The sequence below is a fragment of the Lutra lutra genome, chromosome 9 (assembly GCF_902655055.1).
Source record: "Lutra lutra chromosome 9, mLutLut1.2, whole genome shotgun sequence".
NCBI classification, from domain to species: domain Eukaryota; kingdom Metazoa; phylum Chordata; class Mammalia; order Carnivora; family Mustelidae; genus Lutra; species Lutra lutra.
Window position 1 is genome coordinate 138,652,591 of NC_062286.1, and position 16,466 is coordinate 138,669,056.

A 16,466-nucleotide genomic window follows, 5' to 3' on the forward strand; every position below is an offset into this window, starting at 1 on the left:
GGTCACTGAGTGACCCAGGAGGTCACTGAGGTCACCCAAAGCTGGGTGAGTGACTGGTCTTCTCTGACCTCCCCTCTCCTCACGCTTAGTAACAAATGTGGGAATCGTGCTAATGGCTGCTGTGGGGAGGATCTCACTTAAAAAGGAGAAATGTCAGGTATTCAGATCAAAAAATGAGGGGAGGGGCGCCTGGGTGGCTCAGTAGGTTAAGCCTCTGCCTTCGGCTCAGGTCATGATCTCAGGGTCCTGGGATCGAGCCCCACATAGGGCTCTCTGCTCAGCAGGGAGCCTGCTTCCTCCTCTCTCTCTCTCTGCCTGCCTCTCTGCCTACTTGTGATCTCTGTCTGTCAAATAAATAAATAAAATATTTTTTAAAAATGAGGGGACACAAGAAATGCTACCCCATGGAATTCTACATCAATGGAGTTCCAAAAATAAAAATCAAAAACCAAATACAAGTGCAATTTTACTGTGAATTTTTCATTAATTCATGAAGAGCGGGCCAGCCCACAGTGAGTGTGTACATCTGAGGGGTTGTTGCTGGTGCCCTGAGCTGGTGCCGGGTCTGACGACTGTTTGGTGTTTCCTTCAAACCTGCATCGATAAATACAGATTGGAACCAGCCAGAGGTGACTTGCTCAGATAACAGGACTTGTCCTAAGGGAACTAGCTTCCGGGTTTGATCGTGTCCTGTGAGCACCCGTCAAGTTTCCCACCTCTCTTCTGGGGCTACACAGCTAGCGGCAGACCCCAGCCCTGCAGAGCTCAGCGTGGGGGACACACTCGCGCCCCGCTGTCACCCCCAGAATGAGCCAGCGGCGTCCCCTGCCCAGAACGCCCAGAGGAGCTGCCCCCATTAGGAGTGACCACATCACTGTCAGCAGTATGAGTCCTGGGCACCTCGCGCCCCTCGGGCACCGTGCTTGGCTCTCCTCCTGCCTCCGCACAGGGGACCCACCATAGCTGCCCAGGAGCCAGGCCCCGCTACTAACCCAGAGGAGGAAACGGACCCGCACAGTATTATCACCCGCCCAAGGTCACGAAGCTACAAGGGGCAGAAGTGGGATTTAGACTCATAGGTTCTGACCCAGAGCTGGTCTTAACTACCACCTGAGATGTTTGAGGAAAATTGGTGGGGGGGTGGTATGGAGAGGAGGCTACAAGGACCAAGCAAATTTAGGAGGAGCCTAAAAGCGCCTTCATAGGGGTTCACGGTGCACGCCTCCCAGTCCAGAGGCCAAGAAGCCATCAGAGGAGCAATCTGCGTAAATCAGAGTTTCCTCAAGCTAGGAGGAGCCCCTCTGTATGGCCAGCAGGACAGATGGTGCATTGTGTCGCTGATCATCTGCAGAGCAACAAAGAGGGGGTGGGTAAAACTCAGGATTTTTTCATTTTTATCCCTTCCCAGGTAGAGGGTACGGACAGTCGAAAGGTCAGCAAACTTTTTTTTTTTTTTAAGATTTTATTTTATCTTTGTGAGAGAGAGAGAGAGAGATCGAGCAGAGGGAGGGTCAAACAGAGAGGGAGAACTAGACTCCCTGCTAAGCTGGGAGCCTGACATGGGGCTAGATCCCACAGATCATGACCTGAGCCGAAGGTAGACACTGAACCGACTGAGCTCCCCAGGTGCCCCAGGCAGACCTCCATAACCCACCAGATAGGAAGTATTCCAAGGCTCTGGAGAGCACAGACTCTGTGGCAGTGACCCCATTCTCGTCACAGGGGGAAAGCAGACGCCAACAATACATCAGTGGTCATGTCCCAATCAAGCCTTACAGACGCTGGAATTTGAATTTCATCTAACTTTCAAATGTCGTGAACTAGTATTCTTCTTTTGATCATTTATCATCCTTTAAAAAATTACATAAAAACCATTCTTGCTTCCAGGCTGTGCAAACACAGACAGAGGTTCAAATTTGGCCTGTGGACTGTGGTCTAAAGCCAGCAGCTTTCCCTGCTGAAAGCAGGACTGGAGGGAGCTACGGTGGCCATGGCCATGGCAACACGTGGCTTCTCTGCTCCGCCCCCCCGACCCCCGGTAAATTAACTGCAGACAGAGGAGGCCAGGTAAGAGAGGTTTTTGCCCTAATTCCTCCCAAGGGACAAAAAAAGAGGAACCACTTTGACGGGTGTGTTTTGTAACCTTTTAGTATCATGGGGCAAAAGGCACTGGAAGACTGTTCTGTTCCCAGGAGGTGATGCTGCTCTTTAGAGATGTGACGTCCACCTCTGTCCCTGGAATGTTGCGAACCCAGGCCATGCTGTGTCCCAGGAGAAGGCTCACATTCTGATTGCAATCTGTGTTCCTTTCAACCGGAAAATAATCCATCCGTCTAGAAAAGCTGGCTTCCCCCAGTTACTGCCATGAACCAACGGTTTGAACCAAAGGCTCTCAAATCAATTTCCAACTTGGAGGAAAGCTACCCTAAACCAGCGGTTCACCCCTGGGGGCAATTTTGCTTCCTGCCCCCCCTTCACTCCAGGGTGGGGGGACATTGGCAATGTTGGGAAACATTCTTGGCTCTCACGGCGTTGGCTTGGGGTGCCCCTGGCATCTGGCGGGTAGGAGCCTGGGATACTGCCCAACATCTTGTAACACACAGGACAGCTCTCACAACAGAAAACTGGTCTGGCTAAAAACGGAGGCGTGTCAAGGCTGGGAAACTCTGCCCTAAACGACCTAGAAAAAGCATTTCCCAGTGTCTGGGCTGAGCCACAAGAGAACCAGAGACTTCTGGACCCCCTTTCCCATCCCCCACCCCCCACCAAGCATATTAAGACGACGAGGAGCTCAGGGTTCAAGTTGGTATAAGGCAAGTCGCTTCATTTATTGTTTCCTCCTAAAGGAAATGACCAACTGGTGCCTCTACCCTATAAACGTTTACTAGCCCTGGAAGGTTCGGGGGCCCCACTGCCATTTTTAAGGGCTTCTCTCTCAACAAATGTTAGGTCAAGTCAGTCAGACGGTGGAACCTGAGAGAGGGGAAGATGGTGGGGGGCATTTTACAAAGTTCAGGACCGGGAGGAAAACCGAAAGACCTGACACGACCTCCCCGCCCTGTCTCTCGTGCTCATGAATGAATGTCTGCCTCACACGGGGCATCTCATGAACGGGGCAGAAAGAGTTTTAAAGGTCTCGAGGCACAGCTGCTTGAGGTTTTCACTCGCCAGCTGAGTCCCCGTTGCTCTTGTGGGGCTGGAGATTGATGAGTTATTGGTCCTTGGGGCATGAGACCCTGAACACACGCCCAGACTGGGTCTCTGGGAGGCTTTCCCGGTACCTTGGACTTAGGAAAAAATGTAATCACAAAGAAGAACACGGAGGAAAGTGCAACAAATATTCAGGTACCGCAGCTGAGAATTAACAAGAGTTAATATCCTGGTTGCTTCCTTTGTGATAAACTTTTTCTTTTAGAATCATTTCGGATTTACAGAAATGTTGCAAAGACAGTGCAGAGTCCCAGAGCACCCTCAGCAGGTTGCCCCAGCGCCAACATCCCCCAGGGCCACAGGACACTTGTCAAAGCGGAGAAATGAACATCAGTGTTCGTTTCTCCTTACTAGTAACTAAACTCCAGATTGTTTTTCAGATTGCACCAGTTTTTCCACGGCTGTCTGTGTTCTGTTCCAAGAACTGATCCAGGATACCACAGTGTACTTCCTAATGGTTTCTTATTAAGGGAAGGAAAACCTGAAGGGAACAGTCAGTTTACTTAGAATTTCTCCCCAATCGCATTCTCGCCCTCCTCCGTCCCCCTCCCCAGAGGCAGCTGGTGTGAGTCCAGCAGCCCCTGTTATGGTTCCCACATGAAACTAACTGTGTACGGAACCACTAAGGACCTATAGTATTATCTGGTGCCATCCTGAGTGTGTGTTTTGACACAGTGAAAAATGGTTACACCTAAACATCCTTCTGCAACTTGCTTCCTCCCTCTTGACATTGTTTTGAATCAGTATTGATACATAAGAAAGAAGACTTTTGATTCCCTTCTGGTTTATTATAAACTTATAAATAAGTTTAATACAAATCTATTTCTCCAAACCCCTGCTCATGGACGTTTAGACCATGGGTGATTTCATACTATTACAAACTATGCAATATTTATTCTGGTACATTCATCGTCTGTTCTCCAGTGCCTTGAGGTATTGCTATTAAACGACCAATCTCTATTCTCTGGTTTCTCTTGAGATCACATAAACTACCAATCTCTAGCGACCTCTGGGAATTTCCCCATCGGAGGAGCATGTGGGGCATGGAGGAGCCCCAGTACATGGTACTCGGGACCCTGGGCCCTGGCAATTGTTTGAAGTCATAGAGATGGAGAAGGAGGGGTTATTGTAAGCAGGATGGATAGCAGAAGAAAGGTCCACGCTGCTCATCTCTATATCCACCTTCAGTGCTCCAAGCCACAACGTCAAGGGCTCGGTGTGTGCTTAGGTGGCCTCAACACCTCTCTCCTTGTGTATCCCCCACCCCATGCACATACCTCCATGGGGCCAGGAGGAAAGAGTGTATGGCTTTACATTCAGCAAGAGCTGGATTCAAATGTCAACCCCACCACTTCCTAGCTATGCAAGTTTTAGAGCCCCTTCTGTCTCCTCCCTAAAATGGGAATAAAACCACTTGTGTTGCAGATAGCTGAGAGAATTCAATGAGAAGCTCAATAAGGAGGGTATCGTAAATCCACTGCTGCTACAAAAAGATCTCAACCCTCCCACTTTATCACTATGATTTATTCCAGCGATGCCTTTAGGTAATGAAGGCTCTGTGAATTCAGTCTCTAGAGTCAACCATGTGACATTCCACCCCACTACAAATTGCCTCTGAGGCTCAGGAAGAAAAAGGAGCAGTCCCATTCAGGGCAAGACTTCACGCCACAGCAGTCACCTGCAGGACCCACAGAAACCTGGCCAGGACAAGCACCTCCCCAGCCAGGACCCCAGAGGCATCCTCCTTAATTCTCAGGGTCGTGAACCAGACTAAGGCTGAAGCACGCTTTTGCTGAAAGACAAGTCCCAAAGAAGCGAGTCATTTACAAGTGGGGATAGAGTGAACCGTGTGAACACCTCAGTGATGCAGAAACTTCTAGAAACACTGGTCTCCAAAATGGGGTGCGAGCACTTGAAGGAGGCTAGAGGGGTCCATTAGGAGATGGGGAAAATATTACAAGCACAATTAAGGAAATGTCAAGGACCGATGGCCAACGGGGAAGGTGGAAATGAGCAGCCGAGCTGCAGAACTGTGAACCGAAAAGAGAGGATATTGTTGCAGCCAACAATCTCTTTGTCCCAGTTCCATGTTCTTCCTGGAGATGGCAGGCACTGGTGCCATCTCTCGGGCTCCTTCCGGTGCTTAGGGTTGTAGTTTCCCACCGACCTTCCTTCTGGTGTGACCCCATGACTACCTCTGACCAATGAAATGGGAGCACAAGTGGGGCAGGCCCCTCCAGGTGGAAATTTTAAAAGCCCAGGCACAATTCAGAGACTTTCCCTCTGTCACAGTAACTGGTGACACTGGAGACAGTGTCATCCCCATCAGCCAGGGGACCTGAGCACCTCCCACCTGACCAAAGTGCAGAGCCCCCTACCAACCCACGATGGGGCCATAACTTCATACGAGAGAACCAACCTCTGTGGGTTTACCCCCCACCCCCGCCAAGACTGTGGGGAATTTTCTGTTAATCACGTGAGGACTTCACTTAGTCCAAATAGACAAATGAAGGATGAAAATAATCAAAATTCAGGACCAGACCTTTAGCTCACTGATCCCCCAAGGCTGAACCACGATTTTGAAAGACATTAAAGTCTATCACATAACATTAATGAATTTGTGACAGCAAAATGAAACGTGTCTTGTTCATTAAAAGCATCCTTTCATACTAATTAATAATGATCAATTAGTTGAAATGTGTATTAACGATTGTCATAATTTTATATTGTTTTTATCTCCTTACGTGTATATTTTAGTCTATGTTTTTTTAAGGTAAAAAAAATATATATATATATATATGTACTAAAACAGTAGGATTTATTTCTATTTAGGGTGTGGACCCAGAGATTTACTGGTGGGGACGTGAAATCAAAAAATATTTAGAAGACGCTGCATTAGAACACCTTCAACTCATTCACACACACGAGTAGCCAACATCTGAGCACTGTGCCATGAGAATTTGGCACAGCACTGCAAGAACGGGATAACAAGAATGTCTGAAAAAGTAGTCACGAAAGGAGTCCTTTATCAAAGGCCAAACACAAGTCAGTGAGACCACACAGTCCCTCGCCAGCCTCGGTTGGCAAGGTTAAGTCACCGGGCAGATGGGACTGGGACCACGATAGAACCAGTCGAAGCCGACCGTCGTGCTAAGTGTTTACCATTTTTTTCTTTTTTCCAACTACATGAAAGCAAGAGAGAGGCCGGCCTTACAAGACAGTACAGGTCTAACTCGGGTGCTTAAAAACAGGCAAGTCCTCCATTTGGGAAACACTGCAAGTTTTTATTCACGGCCAAATTTAATTAAGCCGGACAACAAAGGATTGGAACTTGAAAGCTACTCTGGGGAGATAAAGATGTGAAAGAACGACACGTGACCTCAAAGATGCAGGGAAACCTAATACCCACCGAGTCAGATTTTTCAAACAGTACAGAAAGAGCTGACGGGAATTTACGGGAAGCCTTGAGTGATTAAGCCCACCCCTCGTCTTGGGGCCCTGGAGACATTCTCTTTCGTGCCTGGGTCTCCAGAGGCTTCTCAACGCAGGGCATGGACACAGGGCTTTGTCGTGGCCCCATCCCAACTGGGGGAGTGGGGGGCAGCCTTGCACCTGCTCCAATAAAGAGCGGCGAAGGCTGTGCTGTTCTGTTAATGAATGCTTTGGGCTTGTCACTCCCTTGAAGGAAAAGACAATTTGTACTTTGACCATCTTCCAGAAGGGGTGGGAAGAAATACTTCAGTCGTGTGCTTTTTTTAAAATTAAAACTTTTTATTTTGGAATAATTTTTGACTTAGAGAAAAGTTGCAAGGATAGTACAGAGAGTTCCCAGATACCCCTCACTCAAGTCTCAGCTTGCCTCGTAATGAAATTTTTAGATAGCCATAGATGCTAAAAGCAAGAGAAAGAGTCCGCTTTACACTCTATCCTCAAATAAGTTGGGTCTTCTCAGTCAAACTTCAAGGACCTCTGAAAGAAGAAAAGGTGTGTGTGCAAACATACACACACACACACACACACACGCCTTTGAGGGCCATTTTCTAGACATCTTTAAAATAACATGGGTGGCTTCATCTCAATACTTTATGGTTAAGTATTTAAAAACTGATATTTGGGGTACCCAGGTGACACAGTAGGTTAAGAGTCAGACTCCGGGTTTTGGATCAGGCCGTGATCTCAAGGTTCTGGGATCGAGCCCCGCATCGCATGCATCGGGGCTCTCTGCTCGGCGGGGAGCCTGCTTCCTCCTCTGTCTCCTCCTGCCTCTCCTCCTACTTGTGATCTCTCTCTCTGTCAAATTAATAAATAAAATCTTTTTTTAAAAAACCCTAATATCTGGACTTATACAGCAAAGCGATTAGTGATGCGGTCACCACAATAAAACAGGAGCCACTGTCTATTGTGCCCCTACTGTGTGCGAACAAGCGTGATACAATTTTTTGTCTTCATGCGGCTCCGTGAAGGAGGGAATTATTATCCACCTTTATAAAAAGAGGAGACCCACTCAGAGATGTTAAGAAACTGGTTCAAGGTCACACAGCTAATAGGCACCCATAGTGGAAACAGACACATGGGTTTAAGCTGTGTCAAAAGAGAATCGCTGTGGATGCCGGTCCATTCTCCCTTGCCAAGTCACACCCTCGGCTGTCACCGAGAACTTCCGTTACACGGCGGTGAAGCCCCCAACCCCCCGCTCCATATATCACCCAGAATTAGCTGCAAAGTGTCAGGAAACTTGGCCAGGCAGCCCCAAGCATCAGCGAGGGCTGGAAGCCTTCACTGTGAAGCCCTTTATAGAAAGCCGCAGTTGGCAGCCCCCTCTCCTGCATGGGAACAAATTAACATTGGCATTCCAAACACAGGAAAGGAAGGAAATTGGAAACACAGTTTATACTTGGCCAGCCCTTTGAAATACTGTACCATGCTACCGACATCAATTAATGGAAAGCAGGGTTGTGCTGAGAGGCTCTGGTTTGGAAATGCATTAACACACGTTAAACATGTTTGTACAGGAACCGGATTATAAGCACCCTGGCTCCAAAACAATAAAGCAATTACCCTAAAACTGGGGCTCTCCGAGTTGTCATTAATTCAATCCACTCCACGCGGATCAGCAAAGGCTTTGCGCAGCTCCCAACAATGCCTTCTGCCACGAATGTTGAAAGGACACAACGCACATGCTTCTCAAAGTTGCTCACAAGTGTCAAACTTCATGCGCCCCTCATATCCCCCCAAATCATACACACTCCCCTGGGGGTGGGGGGGGGGCAGAAGGCACAGCAGCGACAGCACCGTTGCTGGTCCAAACTGCCATTGTACGCTGGGTTCCCACTGTCTTTCATCGGGGAAGGTTAACTGTAAAATATCTGTTCCATATTAAGAAATACCAAGTCACATTTTGGTCAAATAGTATTTGTCAAATGCCAGTCCCTGCAAAACGCAGATTTCAACTGCAGCTGAACACACAGCTAATACCAAATGGTTCACATAATGGCCCTCGTCAGACACGGGATGGTCTGCAGCGAAAAGAACCCCCCCCCCCTTCCTCTATAAACTGTTTCAGGAATTGGAAAGAAAACATCTGAAGCTCTGGAATAAAGTACTATGCCTTGAGCTGCCCGGTACAAAAGACCCGGCATGCTGGGCGCAAGGACTTTCGGAAACGACCAAAAAGGCAAGCGCCCACTTAACGATTTTGTAAGAATGCTTCGGAGGGAAGCTTGTAGAAGATGTGGGTGAATCCCAACGTTTCTGGCTCACAATGAAAGAATCGGCTCGTTTCTTAGAAGCCCAGCCTCCCTAGGCACCTTGCCCATGGATGTGCCCACCTGCGCGCGCGCGGCCCCCGGGATCCCGGCGACCCGCATTCCCGGGGCCCCCGCCCCTGCTCCCGCGCCCCGGGGACGTCACCCCGCAACGCCACGCTGCTCTGGGATCCATCCAGTCCGAGCAGTTCGGGCGTGTGGAGCTAAATGTGTTATCATTTTCACCACAAATTAACAGTTTCTATGTAAATATTGGTATTTCCTCACCCCATGAAGGCGAGAGGAGGCAAAATGGCACCGGCGCATTTGATTCAAACTAATTAAAAGCAGAGGGTCGTGCAACTCAATATATTGATTTTACCAGTGGGACTTAAGTCTTTTATAATAAGTGTACACAGCTGCAGCGCTCTCCCACCACCACGTTTTAAAGGCTAATCCTCGCATTCCTTCTGACAATAACATGACAGGTCCCACACATCCCTGCCTGCGCCCTAACCCCGGAGACACTGCCAGCGCGCATTATGGCGAAGCGTCGCAGCAGCCTGCCAGAAACAGTGTGTCGACAGCCCCCAGCTAGGTCTGAAGAGTGATGGCCAAAAAATTAACACAGCCAGCCCTTCGGGCTCTCCATGCTACATGTTCATCCGGCAAAACGGCTGGGCAGGCCACGGAGGGTGGGGACTGGGGAAGCGTTAGGACACGCGGATTCTTGCAAGGGGCCAAAGATGACCTTACCCAACAGGGAAAAAAAGATATTAAAGCGATAGGGGTGATCAATCAAGTTAGATGGGACTCTCCCCGGAATGAAGTCATCACTTGCCTCTGAGTGCAGCAGGCATGTGACATTCGCTCATATCGCAGGCATCCCCGCGGTCAGGGGATCGGACACCAGCTGTGTTTGATAGCCCTACTAGGCGATGAAAGGGTCCGGACCGCAGCTCACTTCTCTCTGGGCATTCACAGAATCGTCCCTTTACTGCCCAGAAATCCAGCTTTACCTGGGCCACCTCCCTTACACCTCGGGTGGACCGCTCCACAACCGAATGAGAGCCCTTGGAATAAAAACCAAAAATAGTCCCACAGGCTGGCATCCAGGGCTCGGCCTTAACCTGCTTCGATTCCAGAAGGGAAGTACAAAGAAGATCAACAAAGTTCAAATCTGGGTCAGATATATCCTTGGGAAAAGGCGGGGTCCGGGGGAGAGGGGGTGTGTGGAGAAGATCTTTGATTTAAGAACCAGGAAAATGAGGTTTGAAAGAAGTGATTTTGAAAGGGTTGCTAAAAACACAGCTGTTGGGGCTCTCTTCGCTGGAGCGTAGGCACTCTACAGCAAGCAAGCAAGCAGGGGAAGCCTGTGTGACATCTGTATTAACCTCTGGCTGCTTACCAGTGAGGGCCGTTGCTCCAAGTGCTGGAATGTGGAACAGCCCCTTCCAAATTTTAACACAAGCCAGGTTACAGCTGCAAATGCCTGCAGCCCAGTGCTCCTTTCACGAAGCACTCCCTGAAGGAAATTTTTAAACTGTAACAGAATCTTTTTCTAATACTCTACAGTGGTAGGGCCTGTTCTTAAGGGGCAAGAGGAGAGATCTTCATGCCAAACACTTGTCAACAAAACGGACAGCCAGACGGTCTAAAGCAAAAACTACACAGCCTTCTCCCTGCTCCCCAGCTACGTTAACAAAAGCCACTTTTATACACTGAATCTGATAATGACCGGTTTCCAACTTTTTTTTTTTAATTGAACTTCAAAGATTAAAACAAATTTGGTTCTTTCATAACCTGAGCCAGAGAGGAACACGCGTCACACACCCCTAATGCCAGCCGGCTGCTTTTTGAAGATTCCAAAAAGAGCTGCTGGATTTCTCCAGAGGGGGGAAAGTGGTAGGGGGCTCTGGCGGATTCGGTCTGCAGAACTCACATTGCCTGGGGACAATTTCAGAGGGGGTAGCCTGTTTCGAATTCCAAAATTAAGTCTACACAGAAGAGTCAGGGGCTGGTTAATCCAAAGCAGTTTGCAAATCTCGCCATTGAACCGAAGGCGCCCCGGCTGAGAAGATGTGGGTCCCCCTCCGTAACTCAGCTAGCATCACACGGGGCTTCATCGGACAGGCTGGTCTTTGTCAGAAGCTGGGGCATCTGGTTTTGTCCTATATTCTCCTCTAGCTCCCTCTCTAGTTTAGATCCCACTCAGCCTGGCAGAAAGCTTGAATTCCAAGGAGAACGACTTAGAGGAACAAAAACCAGTTTGGCTGCAGACAGAAGAATCAACGCACCAGGTCTGCAAAAGCCTTCAGGATCTGGTCAGAGGTCCCCCAAGCATGGCAGGACAGCATCGGTATGCAATGGAGGGAGGAGAGGGGCAGTGGAGAGAGCCAGCAGGCCCCCACTAAGTCGCCCCAGGGCCCCTGCGAGGGTTACCAAGTGATGATCTGATAGGGACGAATGACATTTTCTTATAATTGGATAAAGTGTGAGACTAAATGCACTTTTAGAAAACTTTGTATGTTACAGATCAATTATGATTTGCAACCCAAGGAAAAACAGTGTGCTTCCTCAGCAAACTTATCTTCCTTGGTCTTCCTTGGTCTCCTACACACTCCCCTCCACCCCCACTGCCACCCCCATCCCAGGCTCCTCCTATAAAGAAACTCCCCAGCCCTGGACAGAATGGAGGGGACAGGCAGTTTACTCCTCCTGCGCTGGTGCTGAGCAGAAATGAAAGGCCACCCTTAAAGGATCTGCAGGCAGAGTCTTGCCAAACGGCAGGCCAGGTCTTCCCCCAACTAATTACCTCGAGTTTTAGGGACGGCGAGGGAAAGAAAACAAGGTCAGCGCACTCTGTTAAAAGCCACTGCGCCATCTAATTTGGAGTGATGTTCCAGAAAGCAAGACCTGAGAAAGTCAGGACTGTCCCACAAAGCCCAAAGCCAGCCGAACTGATTAAGAGGCTCAGACAAGCTGGTCTTTGTCCTTTCAAGATGAAAGAAATGGGGCTAACGGGTTGAAAGGTGTGTGCACAGCCGAAGGAGGAGAACCACCCAGCTGTGGCCTTCCCAAACCAGTCCCGGCTTGCTCCCACCACCAAGGGGGAACAAACAGCGCTGCCTCAAGGTTCCCAGAGGTACCCAGTCAGCAACATTCTCCTGCTCTGGGTTGGGGGTGGTGGTGGGGCAGGGGGAGGAAGTCCTGACCACGTTGCTGGTCCATAGAAGCAGGGTGCTTTTCTGCCCTGGGTTAGCAGAAGCCAGGGCTCACAAATGCCTTTTTAATGACCCCAGCCTGTCTCTGAAGGCCACCACTGGGACCTGCTGCATTCACTGGGAGTCACGGGTACCCAAAAGAACAGAAGATACCATAAATCCCTCACCAGAGAAAGGACCTGGGGCGGGCGGGGGGGTGGGGGAGGACCATGGGCTTCAGGACAGCTACAGAGCCCTGCTTTAATTCACACACACACATATACATAGATACACAGATACAGATTTGGAATTTTTCTTCAGTTTCTGGTATAGGTCATAAATACACATTGTGAAAAAAAAAAAAATCACAGACAAAAGTGCAAACCATGAAAAATCAGACCCCAGCTCCCACTCCCAAGCCCCAGCCCCGGTCCTGGCCCGCCCCCCAGTAAAATCTATTTCCAGTTCACGGTGCCTTCTTCCAGTGGGAACAGATGATCTGCAAGCACATACGTAACCTCCCGGGTCTGCACCTTGCTTTTTTCCACCTCATACATCTTAGAGATCGTTCTAAATCGGGACATACGGAGCTGCCTCCTTCTAGCTGGCTGCTTAATATAATTTAAACTTTCTTGAAGTTATTTTGGCATCCAAACCTCCCTCCCCTTGCTCTCTGAAACCCGTTGCACTATTTGATTCTTGGCTATTATTAAGGGCAGACAATGGCGACCCGGGCACCAGCGGGCCTTATCTGGGGCTGGAAGCCTTGGGGTTGATCCCCGGCTTACCCGCGCCCCCACCCACGACCTAAGCTCCCCAACTGGGGGCTTCAATATCCCGGCGCTGTTAACGCGGCGCCCGTGGGCGTGAGTTTGCTGTCTCGACTCCGTTCGGATTTTCGCAGCAAGTTACACACGTAGAATGACATGGGCTCAGGAAACAGCGCTATCGGGGCGTGTTATCTCGGAAACCAAATATTTGACCATCAGTCCTACAGCGCGCTGCCGGGGGTTAGTTAGAGCAAGTCTGGTGAATGTGCGTGCGCGGAGGGAGGAGGAGCCACCGCGCCCCCGCTGTAGCGCCAGCCCCGGTCCCCGGGGCCCCTGTGGCTCGGGGAGTGAGCTAGGTCCCCCCATCCGCCCCCCGCAGAGTCTGCTCCGGGATCCCGAGCCACTCCATCGCCGAAAGCCGTGGTTTGCGCGCCACACGTGATAAACGCTGAAAATGGATTCTGCCCGCCTGGGACCTATCATTAAATATTTAAAATAGAAAGCTCCCAATGGCACCGTTTCTTCCCCAGCCCCAGCCAGGAGAGCTGAGAGCCGGGGGCGGGGGTTGGGGGGGAACGCCCGGTCGCAAGGAGAGGGGCCCGGAGACACTGACGGCGCGCGGCACGCTAAGGCGGGCGCACCGCGAGGGGACAGGTAGGGCTGGCCCGGGCGGGGAAGGGGGCGCGACGCCTGCGATGCCAGTTCCAGACAGGGCTGAGAGGGGCCCCGAAAGGGCGGGAAGGCAGCTTCGCCCAGCAGGGCCCTTTCAATCCAGGTAGCAGGGGCCGCGCGGGCCCGGCAGAGCTCACATGACCCAGCCCCGCGCTTTGAACTGAGCCGCGGCCGGCCCGGCGCCTCCAGCCCCAGAGGTGCGGCCGCCGACTTAATCCGGAGGGGGCTTCGGACCAGCCCTTTCCTCCGTGGAACTCCCACAGGCCAAACAAGCCCGGCTCGCCCTACCTGGGGCGCGCTCAGCTTGGGGTCCCCTGGGGCTGGGAGTAGGACACCCTCGGCCAGGCACTGCGGTTTTGCAAACGGCCCCGGAGTGTAAAGATGGGCGGGCTGGATGTAAGAAGCGGCCCCCTCCCGGTCCCGAAGCGCCTCCTGACCGAGGCGCTCCCCCCCCTCCTGCCCTCACTCACCGAGGTTGACGAAGCTCATGACCATGTCGGCGTCGGTGAGGAAGTGGCTATCTTGCAGGCTGGCCAGAGGGGGGCCCTGGGTACTGAAGACGGCCTTGTAGGGGTAGGAGAAGCCCTGGCCGTCGGGCCCGCCGCCCTCCTCCACCGCCATGGCATTGTACAGGTCCAGCATGAACATGGGCGCCGAGTTGTGCTTGCCCTGGAGGTGGGGGCGCGGGCGATGGGGCAAGCCCAAGATAGAGAGGATCTCGCGCTGCATCTCCCGCCGCTCCTGGCTGCGGAGGCGCCGGTGGATGAAGCTCGAGTGCACCTCGTTGTCCAGGCTGAAGTCGGCCAGGGCGGAGCGCAGCAGGAACAGGGGCGCCCAGAGCGCCACGAAGCTGTGGGGCGCCGCGGCGCGCAGCGAGCGCACGTGCATCGCGCCGGCTCTACGCGCGACCCGGGCTCCCGGCACCCGGCACCGGGGCCCGCGCCGCCCCAGGTGGCGGAGAGGGGCAGGCGGCCGTCCACGCCGCTCGGTCACTTGCTGCAGACGGGCCCCGCTGCGCCCGCGCCAGACATGGCCCCACCCCAGCCGGCTGCGCTCTGCCCGGACCCCCGCCCCCTGCTCGGCGATAGCCCCGGGGCCCCTAGCCCGGCAGTGGCCCGGGCGCACCGCGGGGCTTAGAAACCGGCTGGCGCGAGCGAGAGAGCGAGCGAGGAGGCGGGCGCGGGTGGGAGGAGCAGCCAGCAAACCTAGGAGCCGGGAGAGCTAGCGCCGGGGAGGCAGCGAGGCGGTAGGCGAGCGAGCGCTCCTTCCTCCCGCGCCGCTCGCGCTCTCGCCCTCGGGCGGCGGCGACCCACTCTCTTCCGAACTCCCGCGCGGAGAGCAAGGGCCCCGAGTCGCCCTCCCAGCCGCGCGCGCCCTTGATCGCACGAGAGGCCGCCTCCGAAGCACCAGGCTGGTACGCGCTGGGGCCTGGGAGGAGGAGGAGGAGGACGGGCTTCCAGGGGCCCCTCCCGCGCCCGCGGCCTCCCACCTGCCCTCGGCCCCGCCCTCCCCCCCGGCTGCGCCCAATGGGTTCATTCATTCCTTCTAGTGCGCTCTACAAATATTTACCGAGTGCCCACAGGGTGCCCAGCGCCGGGCTGAATGCCGCGGGGATGCGGAGGGAGGAACCCGAGCCCGCCCGGCTCTCTCGGGACTCAAGTCGGGACAGGGAGGAGGCCTGAGTGGTACCCGTGGGATTCGTTTCTGCCCGAGGGAAAGAAGCTGAAAGAGTGCGGAGGCAGCGCAGCAATCGGAGAAGGCTTCCCGGAGGAGGTGACCCCAAGTCTTTCTCGTCCCTTTGCACCACTACCGCTCCATTTACTCCAACCACGCGGACCCTCCGCGCCTCCCAGAACTTACCGCTAGCTTGTCTTTGCACTTGCCATTCGTTCTGCCCGGAATTCTATCCCTTCCATTTAATCCCTCCCACCTCCATCTCTGCCTAGCTCCGATGGCCAACCCTCCACCTCCAGGGGCCACTCGGGTGCCCCTTCCTCCCAGACCAGGAGAGAGAAGGTCGCCTCCCCTCCTCACCCCTACGCACATTTGTTTTATTTGCTTTAACTTCCCTCACCGTCTGGAATTACTCCTTGAGTTATTCGTGCCTTCCTTACCATCCTGCGTCCCACTGGAAACGGAGGAACCCCCGCACGGGCGGGGGCGGGGGGCGGAGGGCGCAGGCCGAGTTTTTGTCAGTCTCCTGTGCAACCGCAGCGCCTTGAACCCAGGTCCCGGTAGCATCTGGGACTGCAAAATTTGTAGAAATGACTGAAATTGTGCGGACTGCTGGATGTCTTCGCCCCGCCCCCCCCCGCCCCACACCTTGTGGGTCTCGCTTATTTCCAAGCACTCCTCAGTCCGAGCCTGCATACCCTGTCCCCCGCCCACTCCTGGGTCTGCCCTTCCCATCAGCCCCTGGCGGGCAGTGTCTTAGGAGTTCCCAGTCCCCTTGCATCAATCCAGGCCACCTCTGAGGGGCTGGGCCTGGGACCTCCCCAGCCAGGCTCTCTGTCTCCCCTCCCAGCACTCATTCATCCTGCGGGCCTGCCGAGCCCCTCGGAGCCCAGCGCACACTGGCCGTGGGCACTGGCGCAGGACGTAGGGGAATGTCTCTGAGACCTCAGGTGAATCACTGTTCTTCAGGAGCCCCATGCCTTCTTCTGTAAAAATGGGAGCAAAATAGCTCTTCCCCCACAACACACGTGAGGCCTTGGGTACAAGTTCAGCCTTGCCGCCTTCCCCTCCGGGCGCTGACCCGAAGAGGCAAACCCACAAGCTCAGGGTTTCCAGATGACCGGCTAGATGCAGGGGCCCCACAGGCAGTTTGGGATGAAAGAGAAAGGGCTGAGCTGGGGAGACAAGTGTTG

At 52.9% G+C, this 16,466-nt stretch overlaps 2 protein-coding genes across 2 annotated transcripts in view; both read right to left on the bottom strand.

The window, feature by feature from the left end:
* The window catches only part of BMP7 (bone morphogenetic protein 7), an 87,320-nt gene extending 72,674 nt beyond the window's left edge, over positions 1-14,646 (bottom strand). The window contains exon 1 of the mRNA XM_047745765.1: positions 14,070-14,646. Coding sequence (XP_047601721.1) covers positions 14,070-14,487 — 418 coding nt within the window. The 5' untranslated portion in view covers positions 14,488-14,646. The remainder of the gene's footprint in view (positions 1-14,069) is intronic.
* A 52-nt stretch (positions 14,647-14,698) lies between these two features.
* LOC125109909 (uncharacterized) lies at positions 14,699-16,251 on the bottom strand. Its single transcript, XM_047746994.1, has 3 exons — positions 16,174-16,251; positions 15,169-15,502; positions 14,699-15,027 (listed from the first exon to the last, which is right to left on the bottom strand). Exons 1-3 carry the CDS (start codon positions 16,249-16,251, stop codon positions 14,699-14,701), a joined length of 741 nt encoding a protein of 246 aa, XP_047602950.1.
* Positions 16,252-16,466: the final 215 nt, after the last annotated feature.